At 38.8% G+C, this 17507-nt stretch overlaps 2 protein-coding genes across 2 annotated transcripts; one reads left to right on the plus strand and one right to left on the minus strand.

Moving 5' to 3' along the window:
• Positions 1-1264: 1264 nt before the first annotated feature.
• tmem208 (transmembrane protein 208) lies at positions 1265-7159 on the minus strand. Its single transcript, XM_008276053.1, has 6 exons — positions 6964-7159; positions 5386-5481; positions 4984-5043; positions 4743-4879; positions 3044-3128; positions 1265-1962 (listed from the first exon to the last, which is right to left on the minus strand). The coding sequence occupies exons 1-6, from the start codon at positions 6967-6969 to the stop codon at positions 1825-1827; spliced, it is 522 nt and encodes a 173-aa protein (XP_008274275.1). The 5' UTR covers positions 6970-7159; the 3' UTR covers positions 1265-1824.
• A 985-nt stretch (positions 7160-8144) lies between these two features.
• Positions 8145-14883, plus strand: slc39a1 (solute carrier family 39 member 1). Its single transcript, XM_008276054.1, has 4 exons — positions 8145-8371; positions 9567-9697; positions 10567-10887; positions 13158-14883. The coding sequence occupies exons 1-4, from the start codon at positions 8257-8259 to the stop codon at positions 13509-13511; spliced, it is 921 nt and encodes a 306-aa protein (XP_008274276.1). The 5' UTR covers positions 8145-8256; the 3' UTR covers positions 13512-14883.
• The last annotated feature ends 2624 nt before the right edge of the window (positions 14884-17507 follow it).

Consider the following 17507-nt stretch of genomic DNA (forward strand, 5'->3'; position numbering starts at 1 on the left):
TCATCCGTGTATTGATCTGTCGGATCAAATCTTTAATCTCAAATATGCGAGCAGTTTCAAGAGAAAACGCTTAGAGGTGAGGATGCTAAGTGCTGCAGTCACGTGATGTTTCATTTAATTCATTTGTTAGAACTGACCAACCTGCTTACTGTTATTTGAAGCCTGAAACTGCCACATCATTGACCAGCATCTTAAAGGCATGTGGGGTTTAACAGAAAATTCAAATGAGGTTCTGTCATGTTTTCACTACCATTACTGTAGCCAAATTCATTCCCAATAACAATATTGTTGTGATATTTATAGAGAAGTAGTTAAAATGCTTGTCATCTGTAAATGTATTGTATGTTTTCTCTTTGTTAGCAAAAGCATTACACTCAAAACATGAGCTGAAGAGAGAATCTGTAATCATAACTGTACTCTGTTGTTCCTATGCAGGAGTGTCAAACAAGGAGAAAATGGTGCTTCGTCAACATTTAGCAATATTTCATATTTAAATATCACCATTACCAACAAAAACAGTACATTGCTCAAATCTTGAGGAAGAAATTTGACTTTTTTTTTTTTTTAAATACCAAATTAGGTGTTGTTTTGACTTTAAAGTCCACCTCTGGTCATTGATTAAACCTCTAAAAACCTCATCTCTGTGTATCAAAATGACAGACTTAGAATATTTCATGAACATAATCTCTTCCTGCGTTAAAATGCCTTAGAGCAGGGATGCCCAATCCTGGTCCTCGAGAGCCCCTATCCAGCATGTTCTAGACGTTTCCCTCTTCCAACACACCTGATTCACATGATCAGGATCGTTATCAGGCTTCTGCAGAGCTTGATGATGAGCTGATCATTTGAATCAGGTGTGTTGGAAGAGGGAAACATCTAAAACATGCTGGATAGGGGCTCTCGAGGACCAGGATTAGGCACTTAGATGTAACTCTACATGGCTGCTTCTTCTAGAATGCAGTGGCCTATAAATCCCCTGCCTCTTTCTCCATCCACTCTTCTGCCATTCGCTGCAGCTCGAGCACACCGGCTCACTTCAGATTCTGCTCAAACACTGTACAACTATTTAAAATCAACTTAGACATGCATCCTGGAACTGGACACTGATTCTGATGAGAATAATGATACAGAAAGTCCCATTCAGCAAGCTGACAGAATGGTTTTTCTTTAGGCTGATAAAATCCCATCAGTCTGGATCAGATTTTTTGAGACTATCATCTGTCCACTAAAAAAAAAAACAACCAACAACAAAAAAACATCATGATAAACTCCAAACACTGACGGATTTTTTTTTATTGCAAAATTGTTTCCATTTTTCTATTAAAACTTCATTTATATCCAGTTGATTTAATAAGACACAACAGCTGACAAAGTAAATGTTCTGTAATGAAGGGTTACTGATGAACAGAGACATTACAAAAAAAACAAACAAAAAAAACAACTAAAGACATGCCACAACATTAGCAGCATTGACAGGACAAATAAACAGTTTGGGATTTGAGATGTAATTGAATGGAAACCTGGAGGGGGGCAGTGTGACGGCATTGTGCAACAGCAAAACTCTTAAATCTCTGCATGGGGACAAATGATGTCTGGACCATGACATTATCTGAAAAGGAACATTTCAGTTTATAATGCAGGAAGAAAACTGGATTACAGGAGAAAGCAGAAAGAAAACAAATACGGAAAACAAGATTCCTCAGCGTCAGATTTGAATTGAGTTTAATTTAATAACAAAATTTCTTCCTGAATAACTTAGGAGTTCCTCACTATCTGTATATTAGATTCTGTGTACAAAAATACTGCTCAGTCTGCTCTGCAGCATCAGAATCTCTTCATCTGTCTGCGCTCCTGTCTTCTCTGCTTCTTCTCATTCACCTCCTCTGGTGCTGATGGACTTTCTGCCATAAACCAGGGACCCAGAATGTTCACCCACAGCAGGTGCAGAGCTCGGGCCGGGGCCTGACACACACAGAGGACAAGATCAGATTAAGAGAAACGAAGACAAAATCATGCAGAAAATAACAGCGATCTCATAGGATTTCTCAGAGGGGTGAACTGCAAAGCAAGTTTGAGATAGCCAGGCTTTCTTTGTGTAAACCAGCTTGACAAAACCTAAAACAGTTTTCCTTCATCAGACTCTGTTTGCCGTCCCACGAAAGGAGAAATCTGACATGTCATTTGTCTCTTTTTCTGCACAAAATGGACCAATCACATGCCACCTGCTTCAGTTAAGAACAACAGGTTGTTATATGTGGAGCTATCGAGAATATATAACTGTGCTACAGAATAAAACAGCACAGTTACTGCAAATGGTGCAAGAGAGAAATGCTGGTAGAAAACTTGTTATTCTGTAAGTTAATTTATGTATTTGACTGCTGTATATTTCTACCGTGGCACAAGCATGATAACCGTCCCCTAAACTTTAAAAGTCATCACTTCAAAATGATACAATGTGCATTTAGGTGCGACAGTGTCCCATAATAGAGGATATGTGGAAATCACCTTAGTTTTTGGCAAAATCAAAGCAAAATTAATGTAACTGATTGAATATTTCCTTTGAAAATTACCAATAAAGTAACCAATTTTCTGATCTGGCTGCAGCAGACGTAGCAACAAATCAGGACCAATCACAAGAACATATTTATGTATTTTCTGCATCACCAACTGAATGCATGTGGGCTCCCCTTGGCAACATGATGGATACAGTTTGAGCTCTGTTCAGTCGGATCACTAACGTACGGCTCAACAGGTTTGCAGAACTAAGATAATCCTTCGTGGGGGAATCTGCATTACTCAGAGAGAATGTCCTTAGGAAAAGAACTGGTGAAAGGTGACATGTCTTAAAGCTGATTTAAATCTAAAACTCTGAACAGAAGTGTGCAGAATAAATTAGCATAGTGATCAAGCAGGCTGAAAGTGAGCCACATTCATGATATTCAAATACTCTGACTTCAGGCTCAACATATTTTGTTAACCCATCTATGTTGCTTCCCAGTACACCCCTCAGGTCAACTGGACTTGTTCTACAAAAAGCTCTTACCAGCAGCCAAAGATACCAGAAGTAAGAGGAGATTGTGCTCAGCACTTGTACTATGGCTGTGAGCAGGATGACGTCTTTCAGGTGCCTAAAACCAGAAGACAGACAATAAATTATCAATGCAAGACTAAACGTTTCTGTGTGCAAAGAGGAACTTTCTGTATAGACAAAGCTGTAGCTTTAGTTTTAGGAGTTAAGAGTCACATGGCGACCGGATGGCTGAGTGTTTAGAGCTGAGACCACATGGGCCAAAAACGTTGATATCAGCCCAGTCCCTGGTTTGACTCCCAGCCGACTGGAATTTTATTGCTCGTCATTTCCCGACTGTCTTTTCACCTTAACAGGGTCGACCTGTATCATCACCTTCACACTAATTGGCACTGATTAGGAGGTGTTCTCGGTGTGTATACAAGGTGTGTCAGAAAAGCTCCAGGACTGGTGTCACAAAACCAAACTACAAACTATGAGTTTTCCCCTTCAGACGATCAACCAGCACGTCTACAAAGAGATCCTGCGTCTTTGCCTCGTTCAGTGCGTGAGAAGAGGCGAGAGTTGTGGCAGGACAATTGGTGACTGCTTCACCAACACGCCTGCTCACAATGCCCTGAGCATCCAACAGTTCCTGGCTGAACATCGCTGTGCTGGAGCAACCTCCCTACTCACCCCAACTGGCTCTGTGGGATTTTTTTTCCTCTTCCCCAAGCTCAAGGGGGTCATCAAGGGTACTCGTTTTGAAGACGTAGAGGACATCAAGATGGCTGTGACGACGGAGCTGAGGAGGATCCCGGAAGAATCCTTCCAGGAGTGCATGGAAGGCTGGGAAAGTGCGTTAGACTCCAGAGGGATAACTTTGAAGGGGAAATCTTGTAGTTTGGATTTGAAATATATCTTTTGTGACACCAGTCCTGAAACTTTTCTGACACACCTCGTAGAGACAAAAGAGACATGTGTTGTGACTAATACCGAATGTTATCAATTTACAAACCCTACTGAAAATTTTATGCAGTTTCTAAAATTTTTATTTTTTTATTTTATTTAACCTTTATTTAACCAGGTGAGTCCCACTGAGATTGATATCTCTTTTACAAGGGAGCCCTGGTCAAGAGGGCAGCAAAAAGGGTTACAACAATACAACACAAAAAGTTAAATAAATAATTTAACAATAAAGAAGTGAGTCAATCCTGATCAATGATCTACACGCACCTCAAACTACAGAGCAACTACAGAAAAGTTGTTAATTAAATTTTGAGTCATTTAGATGAATTATTGTAAATGAAAAATATATTCACTCCTTCAGGCAGTGGAGGAGGGCCAGTAGGGTTTTCAGTCCTGAGTAAAGTTTGCAGAGTTTCCTGTCCATCAGTCAGTCTTAGAATTGAATTGATTAAATGAAACCTATTAGGTGAAACTCAAAGCCAACAAGTTCCCCATGCACTTGCAGCTATTCCCAAGGAATATCAGTAAAGTACTATATAAAGGCAACCTTAATAACACATTTACTGTAAGGAGGCTGGAAATCATTCAGAAATCCAGAAATACTTCCCATTGTCTTGGTTACTTTAAGCCACCTGAATATAAAACCAGGCTCAACACAGCATTTCCAAGTTATTCTTCACTGTGTCAGTTGCATTCACAGTGCATGTACATGAATTCTATCTTCAAAATATGTCTGAATTCACTTTGTGTATTGAAGATTACTCACTCTGCCATCCCCTGCTCCATGTTTAAGTCTATTCCTCCGTCCAGCAGACTCCCATCCTCAGCAAACACCGGCTTGGCCATGGCTGACATGGAGCGGTAACTCCCCACGTACACTGCTAGTGCGAACACCAGCAGCAGCTACATGAGACACGGCAGTGTTAAAAACCAGGAAGGGAGGTAAGTTACATGAAGTTAAAATAGGTTTGTGGCCATTTTAAATAATCTTGATTTGACACACTCACCCATGTCCAAAATGTAGACGAACTGTAGAAAACCAGGAAATTTATGGCAGCATATATTGCCTGCAGAGGAAGAGCATTTGAAATGGACATGAACAGTGTAACAGAGCGACAACACTTAGTCCATCAGACAGTTCACAACTCATTTTTACAGTCTATCAAATGTTGCAGTCACTTTTGGAACAAAGACACCAAACTGTGTCTGGTTCCTGCTTCTCACACGTGACAAGTGGCTGGTTGTCTTTGTCTTATATGAGAATACATTTAGTATCTCAAGGTTTATAACGTTTATTTTAAAAAAAATAAATAAAAAACACACACACACACACAAAAAACAAGCAAATTTCTGACATTTAGACTTTTCCTTTGACTGAAACAACCTAAAAATATCACTGAGGTTCTCACATTAGCTCCCAGGATGACTCTGGTGTAGAACTTCAGAGTCGCCTCGTTCTCTTCGTAGATCTGCTTCTTTCCCTTTGTGCCAACTTTACCTTTGGGCTGTTGGGTGAAATACAGAGAGAAGTGTCAGCAGTATCAACACAACTATATCAGTGTAAAAGTGCACTGTGGGTAAACACAGTGCCAAACAGGCTGAGCTTTTCAGACATTCCTTTGTTATGGTGCCTGGCCAGACATCCTGCTTTCTAAAGGTAGTAAATGTCACTCACATCTTACAGTTTTCTTCTCAGAAACAATAACTAGGATCTCATTTAATGTGGAAACCTGAAGAGTAGAGAATTTTATGTGCAGTTTGTTTTTTGTTTTTTTTAAACATACGTCTTGCACTAGAATCACAGATTATCAAAAGGGCGATTACAGCATCAATAAGTAATGAATATTTAAGCTTATTAATGTGTAAGCTTTATTATTTGCTTTTTTTGAAATTCTTCATATAGTAAATGCATGTTTAACTTTAAACTGCTTTCTGGCAGGTAGAAATGTTCCAATTACACATTTTACGCTATTACATTACAGCGTTGCTCTATGTTGTTAGTTTATTGTAAATCCTGGGAAACCTTGTGATAACCTCCTATTTAGTCAATATTTAGTCCGTTAAATTAAAATTGTATATTCATATTAGAACTAGTTGGCTAAATTTGCACAATTTCTAATATTGTAGGGCTGCAACCTTAATATTTAGTCAGGTAAGTTTGCATTTTATATCATAGTGTAGAGGTCATAACTATAATATTTAAAACAGTTTGGTATAATTACAAAATAAACATTCATGTAGGGTCTTAACTGTAATATTTAGTTTGGTGAATTAGTATTTTATGTAACATTGTAGGAGTCTAAATGCAATATTTGCAATACTTAGGTAACTTCACATAATAAATACAAATGTATCAACCTTCCTACATTCAATTTAGTCAGGTAAATGTCCATATCAGTACTGCTGTACGGTCTTTACATTTAATTTAGTCAAGTAAATTTGAATAATCGTTAACATTGTCAGGTCTAGACCTTTATATTTATGGAGAGAAATTTGGACTTTATATAATATTGTAGGGCTGTAACCCTAAAATTCAAACTAGTGACATAAATGTTCATACTTAATAAGATTACAGGGTTCTAACCTTAGCATTTAAAATACTCTGGTCAGTTAAAAAAAAGAAATAATACTACAGTGTTTTACACTTAATATTTAGACTTCTTAGGTCAATTCGCAGGGCACAGTTTTATTTTTCCACTGGAAAACACTTTGGTTCACTAGCTTTATTTGATTTGCTTTTAATGTGCTGAATAAATACCAGTGACTTGATTTGACTGGATTCAACGTGAAAAAGTGACAGAACTGAGCTTTTTCTGTTTCTTTCCCTCCACACACGCGAACATTTCGCCTCTTCGGCAGCCAGCAGCTGAGTCACTGTACACAGCAGCAGCACCAGTCGTAGTAAACAGTCAGTGGATGTAGAAGTGAATGAGAGAGTCGCTGCCGCTGCTGTCACTGCTGCAGCTGCATGTGTTTGAGTCTCTCACCGCCATTCGCTCTGTGAACCGCTGCTGCTGCTGATCTCCTCTGCTGCGTCTCCTTTGACATCGACGTCTGAGCCACTTCCGACTTTTTCTGCCACTGCATCAAAAAGCAACAACTGACTCTGGTGTCTCCCTTCGTTGTGATTTCTTGAAACACATCAGCATTTGGGGCTTGTGGCAGTAGCTACATTTCCGGCGCACGAATAAGACGTCATCAAGTCGTCGCCTCATCCGCCCTCGTGTGGTGGACAAATCAGCTCGTTAAACTTGGCTACAGACTACCATCTGCTGGTCTTTTTCTTTTAAGTCGATAAAACACGATGATTAATTTAATTTAATTTAATTTAATTTAATTTAAATTGACAGACCATACCTGACAGTCATACCCCTTTCAAGGTATGGCTCAGTTAAAATGAAAGTTAAAAACAAAACCTAACTTTTAATTAGTGTATAATATTGCAGATTCTTAAAAAATATAATTAAGTTTCATAATATATAATAATGCCGGGCCTGAACCTTAAAATTTACATTAGTCAGGTAAATGTACATAATCAGTAAAACTATGGGTTCTAATCCTTGACATTTAAAATGGGCAAATTTACATAATTAAATATAGAATAGAATAGAATAGAAGCTGTAGGGTCCTACCATTATTATTTAGATTAGTTAGGTAAATGTACAAAATAAATATTTTTAAAGGGTCTTAACTTTATATTTAAAATATATTAATTTATGCACAACGGTTTTTGTTTTAAATGTGCAATATAAAAGATGGTGATTTAGCTTGATTTTCCTTGACTGCAAATGTTGTGTAGATGAATTATTTTATTTGTACTTACAAAAATTGACATCTTAGGTTTTGCATTTAAATCTTTTATTTCTTAATTCTTGTTATTTTGACATCTTGGTATTATGCCTTCGCTTTGTCTGTCATAATCCCTGTTTTTAAAGGTGGCATATACGTAAATAAACAACAACAATAATGATGACGATGATTATAATGATTATTATTATTGTTGGTAGTCGTAGTAGTAGTAGTAGTAGTAGTGTAGTATTATATGTACGCATAATAACGTTTTCACACAGTCAAAGCTAAAAAGGCGTTTGTATTTTTCGAGAATGCACTTTGACTCTTCTCGGCCACCGTCGCTGTCTAAATAATAACATCACTGCTGCTGTTTGCCTCAGTGAGCTCTTATCGCTGTGTCGGTAGGTCCAACAGGCTTCCTTATACCCCACTGCTAAACTGATGTTGGGACCGTTTGGTAGCTAAAAACTGACACTTTACTCTACAAAATGGAATATCTGCTCCAGGTGAAAATAGGCGCTCTGATCGGGCTGCTGCTCTTAACTCTTTTTTTTGGATTCATCCCTGCTCGAGTCCAATGGTTCAGAGACACACACGGGACAGGTCGGTACACTTTAATAATATGACATCAACCTATCGTTACCAGCTGTTAAAGTTACTATTTGTGTTTATTACGATCGCCTGTGTCACTGTTGTGTCCATGTTTATAAGAAGAAGGAACATGAAAGTTGCTTCCAATCACAGGTGAACAATGGCGAACAAATTCAACATTTTGTATTGATTAGGTTATTTGTTGCTTTATTATACTAATGCCGAATTAAAAAAGGAAAGTCGCTGACTTATGTAGAGTTTTCATTTATGTTCTAGGATGTGCTGCCATTCGCATATAAAGCATTGAACCTTAAATTGCCGGAATTTTAAATAAACTTTGGTGTATCACTCAAGATTAGTCAATTTAGAGTGATAGACAATGATTTTATCAGCCGTATCTACATGTGAATCACATGTTTTGGCTGCAGATAGTGTTCTGAAGGCAATGAAATGCGGGTGATTTGATCAACTATCACCTAGAAGTCATTTACAATGTAATGCTGCTGAGATTATAGAGGGCAGATAATCTGATGAATAACAGAGTAGCATTTAAACACTGATCACAGGCCCAATAACATTATGAGCAAGAATTCTTCTGCAAATGTTTAATCTTCATTTAGTTTGCGATGCTCTGGTACTGGTAGCTGAACCTTGCATCACTACAATATCAACCTATGTCAGCGCTCCTCTCACCCATGACTGCAGTCACCTGACAGGGATGAAGCCTAAAGCCTTCTAAACTCGTGGTCACATTTAATTTCACCTATAGCCCACAGAACATGGCTATTGGGATGGTGAACTTTGCCTTTTTTACGTGGAAGTAAAAGTAACACTTTTCTCCATTACGTTTATGACACACTGATGACTCAGTTTGACTACTTTCTGTTGATATTCAACTTGTGCCATGTCAGATGTCCTAACTTTGAAAGGAGTGAAACTGATTTTTTATTAGGAACTCTGTGTCTAAGATGTATCCCCAGTCCTCCAGTTATGGGCTAATTAAATATTAATGGTTTGCAATCAACTGATAATAAGTTGGAAAATGTAAAATGTCTCATTAAGTCATAATTCAGGAACAATACAGGAGAAATAGATGAAGTCAGAAACATACCACTGATGCAAAACATGGAAAATATGCTTTATTTACTTTAATTTGCCATGGTTTTAGCAGTGTGGTTAACCTCATGTTTTCTTTTTCTTTTTACAGAGACCCACCGCACTGTTCTGAGTCTGATCAGCTGTTTTGCCGGAGGAGTTTTTCTGGCAGCATGTTTGCTCGACATCATTCCAGATTATTTGTCAGACATCAACACGGAGCTCGATATTCGGGAAGTGGAGGTATGACACATTGATTAAATTTAAATTTAATTAATTAAAAAAAACAAAAAAACAAGACAAACAGCAAACCCTCACATTAGAGAACCTGGAATCAGATAAGTGCTTTTACTTAAGACGTGACTTCACCTTATCAGTTAATTGATTGAATCATGCACACATCTGACTGAATCATTGAAACTACTGTGATTTATCTGTATGTGCTAAACTACTTAGAATAGAAGATATTTGCTGTTTCATTCTCCTCAAGATTAAAACCTTGCTGAGCTGATTTTGTTCTTCAAGAATTTAAAAGAATGCAAAAGATGTAAATAAATAAAGTCAGCACACGTGATCGACATTTTTTTCTTCTTGTTTTATTACACAGAGAAACTGACATATTTCAATCTGGTGCAACGTCAACACATTCAACCTGTGCATTGGGAATAATTTGCACATTTAAAAACTCTGTGCAATGTACATTTTTTACATATACTGAAGTCTGTCCATTATTTGTTTGTGCAATATGGATAAATTCTGTGAAACATTAGTATTTTTACTTGTGGAAGCATCTGTGCTATACCATTGATGTGTACAATGTTGTTATTTTCCACAACAGTAGAATTTTTATGTGCATTATCTGAATATCCACCCATGGAAGAATCAGTACTCATGTATGTTTTTGTTTTCTACTAATGTTCCCTACAGTTCTCCATTGTGGGATTAATAAAGGCTTATCTTATCTTGTGACACAACTTTATAACAACGCTCCAATATTTGATACCTTACAGGTTTTACTGTTCAGTTGTCTGTTTAAAATCCCAGTTCACTGATCCTTTACTGCACCAGACTGAACCTGCAACCTTTTTAATCCCTATTTTGGTCTTAAACAGACCAACTTTCCCCTTCCAGAGTTCATCATTGCAGCCGGCTTCTTCACGGTCCTCATCCTGGAGAGGATTGTCCTGAACTGCCGGGAGCTGAGAGGGAGTCACGCAGAGAGGGCACCTCTTATACCAGACAACAGGGACAGGAACGGCCACGGCCACGGCCACGGCGTGACCACAAGCCCGGATCTGGAGGGCAGCGGCCACCACGTCCACGCTGACTTTCAGGCTCACTCCCCGTTTCGTTCCTTTATGCTCTTCCTCTCTCTCTCGCTGCATTCGGTTTTTGAGGGCCTTGCTATCGGCCTGCAGAACACAGACTCAAAGGTAAGAAGTTGAAAAGTACCTCAGCTCATGTTACATCTGCTCCAAGTGTTTGTTTGTTTCTCACTCTCCATATTTTTAAAGAAGCCCCCCTGCTTTTCTTTGTTTAATTCATCTCATGCACTTTGTACACATTTGTGGCAGGAAGCTACTTTTCAGAGAAAGTTGGAATTCTATCTGCGGCTCAGTCACGTGTCTGCAAGAAAGTTTCAGTTTGTAGCTTCACAACGCCTTGACAGGAAAAAGAATCACAGAGTCATGAGGATCAGATGTGTTTGTTCTGATCACAAGACAGCCTAAGAATACTGTGAGTGTGACCTCAGGGGTTTTCCTCTGCATATGTTTGTGGCTTTTGTTTGTTCAGCTGGTAGTTTAGTTTACTATCTAGAAAAATAAACTTTAGCCAGTTAAATATTAATTTGATAATCAAATAAAAAACGTATAAAGTGTACCATGCTGTGGATTAAACAACTAATGGATTTAAAGTCAAAATTGCAAACAATGCCATTAGAAAATCGCAAAGGCTGCAATTTAAAGTATAATTTAATCATTGCATACGACACAAGTTTTATGTCAGTGGTTTTATAAATTCATGGCGTCCTCCATACATGACAGTTCTGCTTCTGGTGGTGTTTTTTGTTGCTCAGTCACGTTTACATCTATATTTCATTACACAGTAAATTTTGAACTAAAGATTGAGTTTAAAAATGATACCAGAAATCAAATTACAATATCTGCCAAACAACAGATATCAAACAGATGTTAAAGAACAGACAACACAAATATTTTCTCTAAATCATTTACCTCTACAGTTGGATCAGATGCAGGACAAACAATTGCCCTGACATCACTGTATGAAACCCGAACTGAAAATCTTGTTTTTGCGTACTTGCTGTGATATCATTTCTCAACTTTCTACCGTGATGCAGAAGTGTCCTCAGGATGTGGTAGGGACACATCACGATTGGAAGTGGTTACAAGTGCAAAAGAGCAGCCTGCAGACGAAAGTGTAACAAACCTGGAACTTCTAACCAGATCAGTAAATCACTGATTCCCAGTTTGGTGTTCATTAAATCAGCAGGACAGCCGGCAAGTTCATGTTAGCTGCCGGAGCTGATGAACTGAAGTATGGCACAATGAGCTTTTTTGCTATTTTTTGGATTTATTTGAACCCAAATGTCACTCATATTTATGAATCCGTTACCTGCTGGATGTGGGCAAGACTGATACATGTTCTTTGGCCTTGTAGATTGTTGTTAGATTTTAATATAGATATACCAATCAGAAAGTGCATACATGTTCTTGAAAAGACAGTGAATGGATAAAATAACCAAATACAACTGACTGTTCTTCCTTAATCCATCAAACTGAACATGGGCCTTGTCTTATAATATGTGTCATCACAATGCCAAGTCCTATTAACCCGCTTAAATTCATTTCACCTCTCATCCAAGAGCCTTCATCAGTTCTGATTGATGAGTTGGGAGTTCCAGATACTTAGATCCTTAAGGAGCCATTAACACTTGAGTTCCGATTTTAATGGGGAGTTTGTTGCTCCTCACCCTTGGTGTGTGAGTCGTTAGTGCTCCCCCTGCCACAAAGGGGTTCGTTCAGGTCTTTTGTGGCTAAGTGTGAATGGGTTTCATCTTTCTGGGAAGAGTTCTTAGGACTGAATTGTAAACAGGTGAGAGATGATTCCTCAGACCTCCACCTCTGTTGAGGGATGGTCTTTCCAGTTTGACATAGATGGCTTCTTTCACTCCTCTTTCAAACCATCTGTCCTCCCGGGCCAAAATCTGTACATTATTGTCTTCAAAAAAGTGTCCTTTGTCCTTAAGGTGCAGGTAGACTGCTGAGTCCTGTCCTGAGGAGCTGGCTCTTCTGTGTTGTGCCATACGCTTGTGGAGTGGTTGTTTTGTCTCCCCACTGTACAGGTCTGGGCATTCCTCGCTGCACTGGACTGCGTACACCACGTTGCTCTGTTTATGTCTCAGTGTCTTGTCCTTAGGGTGAACCAACTTCTGTCTCAGGGTGTTCGTGGGTTTGAAGTGCACTGGAATGTTGTGTTTACCAAAAATCCACCTGAGCTTCTCAGAAACTCCTGTTTCTTGGTCTTTTCTTCCCTATCTCCTCTGGGTTTTGTAGAGGATTTGATGAAAGACCAGCTTGGGTAGCCACAGGTTTTGCTTCTGTTCCTCCTCCTTTCCTGCTGTCAAGGAATAATTCGATAATAAGAGGAAGAAAAAAGCATGAAATGTTTTTGTTTCCTCCAGGTATTAGAGATTTGCATCGCCATTCTTGTCCACAAGAGCATCATTGTGTTCAGTCTGTCTGTGAAGTTGGTCCAGAGCGCCGTTCGTCCATTATGGGTCGTCGCCTACATCGGAGTGTTCGCCGTGATGTCACCTTTAGGCATCGCCATCGGCATCAGCGTGGTGGAGGCTCAGCTCACAGCAGGGGCTCTGATCCAGGCCGTCCTGGAGGGGCTCGCCGCAGGGACGTTTGTTTACATTACCTTCCTGGAGATCCTCCCACATGAGCTCAACTCCCCTGGGAGGCAGCTCCTCAAGGCGCTCTTCATCCTGCTGGGCTTCAGCATCATGGCGGCGTTGACGTTTATGGGCTGAGACCTATCGTCATTTCAGCTGTCAGATCTGTCGGGACGCTGCTGTAAGGTTCCGCCGGTATCTGGGTCACGTTCTACCTCATGTTAAAGAGAAGACGAATGAGGTTCACTGTGTTCATTGAGTTTTAAATGTCAAAGGGAGCATGACAATGTGTTTTATTGCTTTCAGTATACTCGTGTAACTTTTAGAATGTTATGATGGAGGAGTCCAGACAATTTTTTATCACTTCCTGTTAAGATGATTTTATGTCAAGAGGAGCCACTGATTACAAAGTTGAATGACTGAGAGGAAAACAGGAGTGAATTCTCCCACATATCACTGACCTTGTTTTGAAACCCACAAACCAAACCGCCTTTCACACTATTAAGGAAACTACTGGAAACAAAGATCGGTGTTGTAAATACATGATACCTTGTCATTATTTCATTCTTGTCAATATATCGGTACCTCCAGATCTTTAATGTTTACATATGAATCATGACAAAGACAGAGGGGAAGTTTGACAGCTTCTTGCTTCCAAAAAGCACTGACTGTGCCTTTTTTTTTTCTTTTTGAAAGATTTTAATTTGCACTGTTTTATCTCAACTATGTATGCCAGCCTTTATAAAGTATTATAAATGGCGCTTCCATTGGCACATGTTCATTAGCGTTTACGGCTCATTACAAATTGGATAATGCTGCATTTCCTACACTTGTCCAGTCCACAAGTGTAAATGTTAAGTGTTTGATGCCTTATTTTGATTGTGGACCAATGCAAAAGTACAACACAAATATCTAACTCTTCATATGTTCTGGTAATATTTTGCTGGACACAGTAAAGCACATCAATTCTCCATCACTTCTTTTGCAGAGAATTGAAGAGTATTTGGGAAAACAATACATTTTAATAAGTATAGTCTTATCTGTGTTTCAGCCTGCTCCCACTCAGAAGGAACTACTGAGTCTTATTTGTGCATGCAGAGCAGTAAACTGTTACGATTCCTGTTTTTGTCCGTCATGTGATGATCAGATTGTTTCCTCATTTTTGGCAAACAGGAAGTAGGAATATACGGTTTGATAAAAGAGAAACTGTCAGCAAATAAGTTGTTACGGTCAATTCAATGTGGGATTTTTCAATGTTTCTACAGCTGCTTTTTTTTTTTTTTTTTCAATAAATGGTCATCTTTTGTTTCCTTAAAACATTAGTGCCGTTTCTGTCTTGTCAGTGTAAATCTTCACAGCATCAACCTGCTGGTACTCTATTGGCTGTGTTTTTGCAATCAGAGCTGCATGTATGACATTGTGCCTTATGGTCACTGGTTTCATGGGAGAGGTGACTTTGTATGTAAAATGAATCAGAGCAAATATATTAAAACACTAAAACTAAGTGCAATTTGCTTGTTTGTGGTTATTTATGAGATCAGTGTGTGATCACTGGAGGTAAAATCTTTAACAGTGTTAGCTCAAACTGAGCGTTTCTAAACTGAATGTGGGTCTGTGGGGGATTCGATGCCACTTGTGGTAGCCGATTATTGGAGCCACTAGGTGGAACTGTTGATCCCCTCACTGAAAACACATCAGCAATGTCTCACACAGTGAAGATTGAAATACAGTTTTAGGAGTATATTTAAATGATATGAAATGAAATGAAAAAAATGAAAAATGCTTTATTTATCCCAGAAGGGAAATTCAATTTAATGTAATTTTAATTTTAATTTAATTTAATTCAAATATGTGTTTAGAAGTGGTAATAAGTCCATTTCAGAATGTGTAACTCTTAAAAGCCTACTCATAGTGAGGTAAACGTATGACTATCTGCCAACTAAATCGTTACCAAACCATTATTTGCTCATGTTAGGGTACCAATAAGTAATTCTCGAAAAATAGATTTTTTTTAAAAATCGGCCTTAAGTAACTTATGAGGAGTCAAATCAGGGTTGTTCCATGATTCTGAGTTTATTGTTAGCCTTTTTATTTCACCACAAACACTCCATTGTTGAAAAAGACCCCACTCACTTTACATTCACAGTAGCTTTTATTTCACATACTTATATAACACTCAGAGTTATTTCTTATTCACAATGTCAGAAGCTTCAAGAGTCATTGTCTATGTCTTCTTCAGACACAACAACATCATGACTGCAGTTTCTGAATGTAATGCCTTTACAGATTCCACAGGTCGAGATGCACGTGACCCCATTCTTCTTTCAGCTGCACCGCCGGTTGCTGCAATCTCCATGACAACTACAGCTAGTCAACTTTAGTCGCCCCTCAGGAGTCATGGGGTCTAGTGTTGGAACTGGCTCATACCCATGCACATCTAATGTCCATCCATAGTCACTGGGGTTCAGAGACATGCTCTGTAGAAGGATCCAGTCCCAGGTCTGCAGGTGGGCACAGAGTGAATGCTGTGCAGCTGCACCCTCTGTTAGAGAGAGAGTCTCTGGTTTGATCACTCTGGCCGCCGCCTTACTTGAGAACATGTTGTACCAAATGAACAAATTGTTAAATTATGTAAATTGTTGCATCTAAAGAGCTGTGAAAAGAAAACAGATGATAAAACAATAGACAAATTTTAAAAAACAACACATTTTTCAGTTTTAAAGAAGAATCACTGTACATCATATTATGTTACTGCAATAATCGAATCAATGACCAATTCATTTATGTACTAACAATAAGAAAATGCATGTACAGAACTAAAACTGGTCAATTTCTTTGCTGCCATACAACATTTAAAGTCTTACATACTCAGTTGTGAGCACTGACCAGCTTCTTTGCAGCTTTGGGAAGCCACTCTAGTTTCCTCACTTAGTTTACCTTTTAAATCCTTAAAATAACGAGAGCTAAGTTTCATGGTGGCCTACTGTCACATACAGAGCTTTGTTCATTTCCCCACTAAGACACTGTAAGTCAAGCTATCTATTGTGGAAACATCTGCCTGATAAAATACTGTTGTATATCAGTAGTTGTCGTGCTGCTGAAGACTCAGAGCCACCTTAATTTCACCTGCAAAGTGCTTTAGATTCGTCCATCTTTTGTTAGTGCCAATACTGAAATCTTTATCATCTTGTATTGCATTAATAAAAAGGTTTTTTTCCCTTCAGAGAACCTTCAAACCACAGATTATATGAATGTTTTATACATTCCAGCAGCAGAACAGTCTAATTCATGATGCCGAGGGACTTATTCTGTATTTGTGTTCATTCAGGCCTGTTTGTTGGCTTTCAGGGTGACATAACTGGCAGGAATTTCCTCACATCAAGGAACTTAACCGTGTCCCCGAGACAAAAACACGTATCCGATGGAGGCCCTGTTAACCCCTGTTTGTCTCTGCAAGCGAATGGGAGGTTATTCACAAACATGCACTAATGAGAGGTGCAGATAGAGGAACAATAGTACAGTAAGTCTGCCAGCTCTGGATGACAGAGGCCTCAGTGTTGGAGGAGGGAGACCCAGTAGAGCATCGAGCTTTAGTGCAGGATGGACGCTTCCTCTGTTTGCCCAACGCTCATTAACCTCTTCTCAGCGATGCCACTCAGCAGTTATACTCCTGTTCTGCTCTCAGACACGATGCAGATTCTGTCCTCAGTATACATAAGGTCTGCTTTTTCCTGCAGCTATGGCATATTTTACTCTTGGGATGCACAATCATACACATCTTGAAGCTAAAATTAAATATTCAAGCCATTGTTCATCATTTAAAATGTTCTAATTACATATAAAGTTATCTGACCGATGCAGAGTTCTATTCAGTTCAGCTGTATTTGTGGAAACACAAGCATTAGATGAAGATATTGATATGAATTTGAAGATAGATGTAGGTGAAGGGAGCAAAACCTGTCTGTTCCCAGCTTTGAAATAATGATAAACTGTTCATTTGTGAGCTTTAGAGATGCTTATGGGCAAATGTGTTCATCCTTGGACAGAACCAGGTATGTTCTTTATACCAAGTTTAAGGATCTGTCTCTTGGCTACAGCTTGACGAACAGATCTTCATTAAATTCTCAGCAAGAA

The sequence above is a fragment of the Stegastes partitus genome, unplaced genomic scaffold, assembly GCF_000690725.1.
Source record: "Stegastes partitus isolate 25-593 unplaced genomic scaffold, Stegastes_partitus-1.0.2 Scaffold64, whole genome shotgun sequence".
In the NCBI taxonomy this organism is placed as follows: domain Eukaryota; kingdom Metazoa; phylum Chordata; class Actinopteri; family Pomacentridae; genus Stegastes; species Stegastes partitus.

Bases quoted from the DNA above. Each gene is read 5' to 3' on its own strand.
- tmem208 (XM_008276053.1), bottom strand. The intron at 4,880-4,983 runs GTGAGTGTGTCA...TGTCTCATGTAG, and splicing joins CGTCTACATTTTGGACATGG to CTGCTGCTGGTGTTCGCACT. The intron at 1,963-3,043 runs GTAAGAGCTTTT...TGTGTGTGTCAG, and splicing joins TCTGGTATCTTTGGCTGCTG to GCCCCGGCCCGAGCTCTGCA.
- slc39a1 (XM_008276054.1), top strand. From the start codon at position 8,257: ATGGAATATCTGCTCCAGGTGAAAATAGGCGCTCTGATCGGGCTGCTG. The intron at 8,372-9,566 runs GTCGGTACACTT...TTCTTTTTACAG, and splicing joins CAGAGACACACACGGGACAG to AGACCCACCGCACTGTTCTG. The intron at 10,888-13,157 runs GTAAGAAGTTGA...TGTTTCCTCCAG, and splicing joins TGCAGAACACAGACTCAAAG to GTATTAGAGATTTGCATCGC.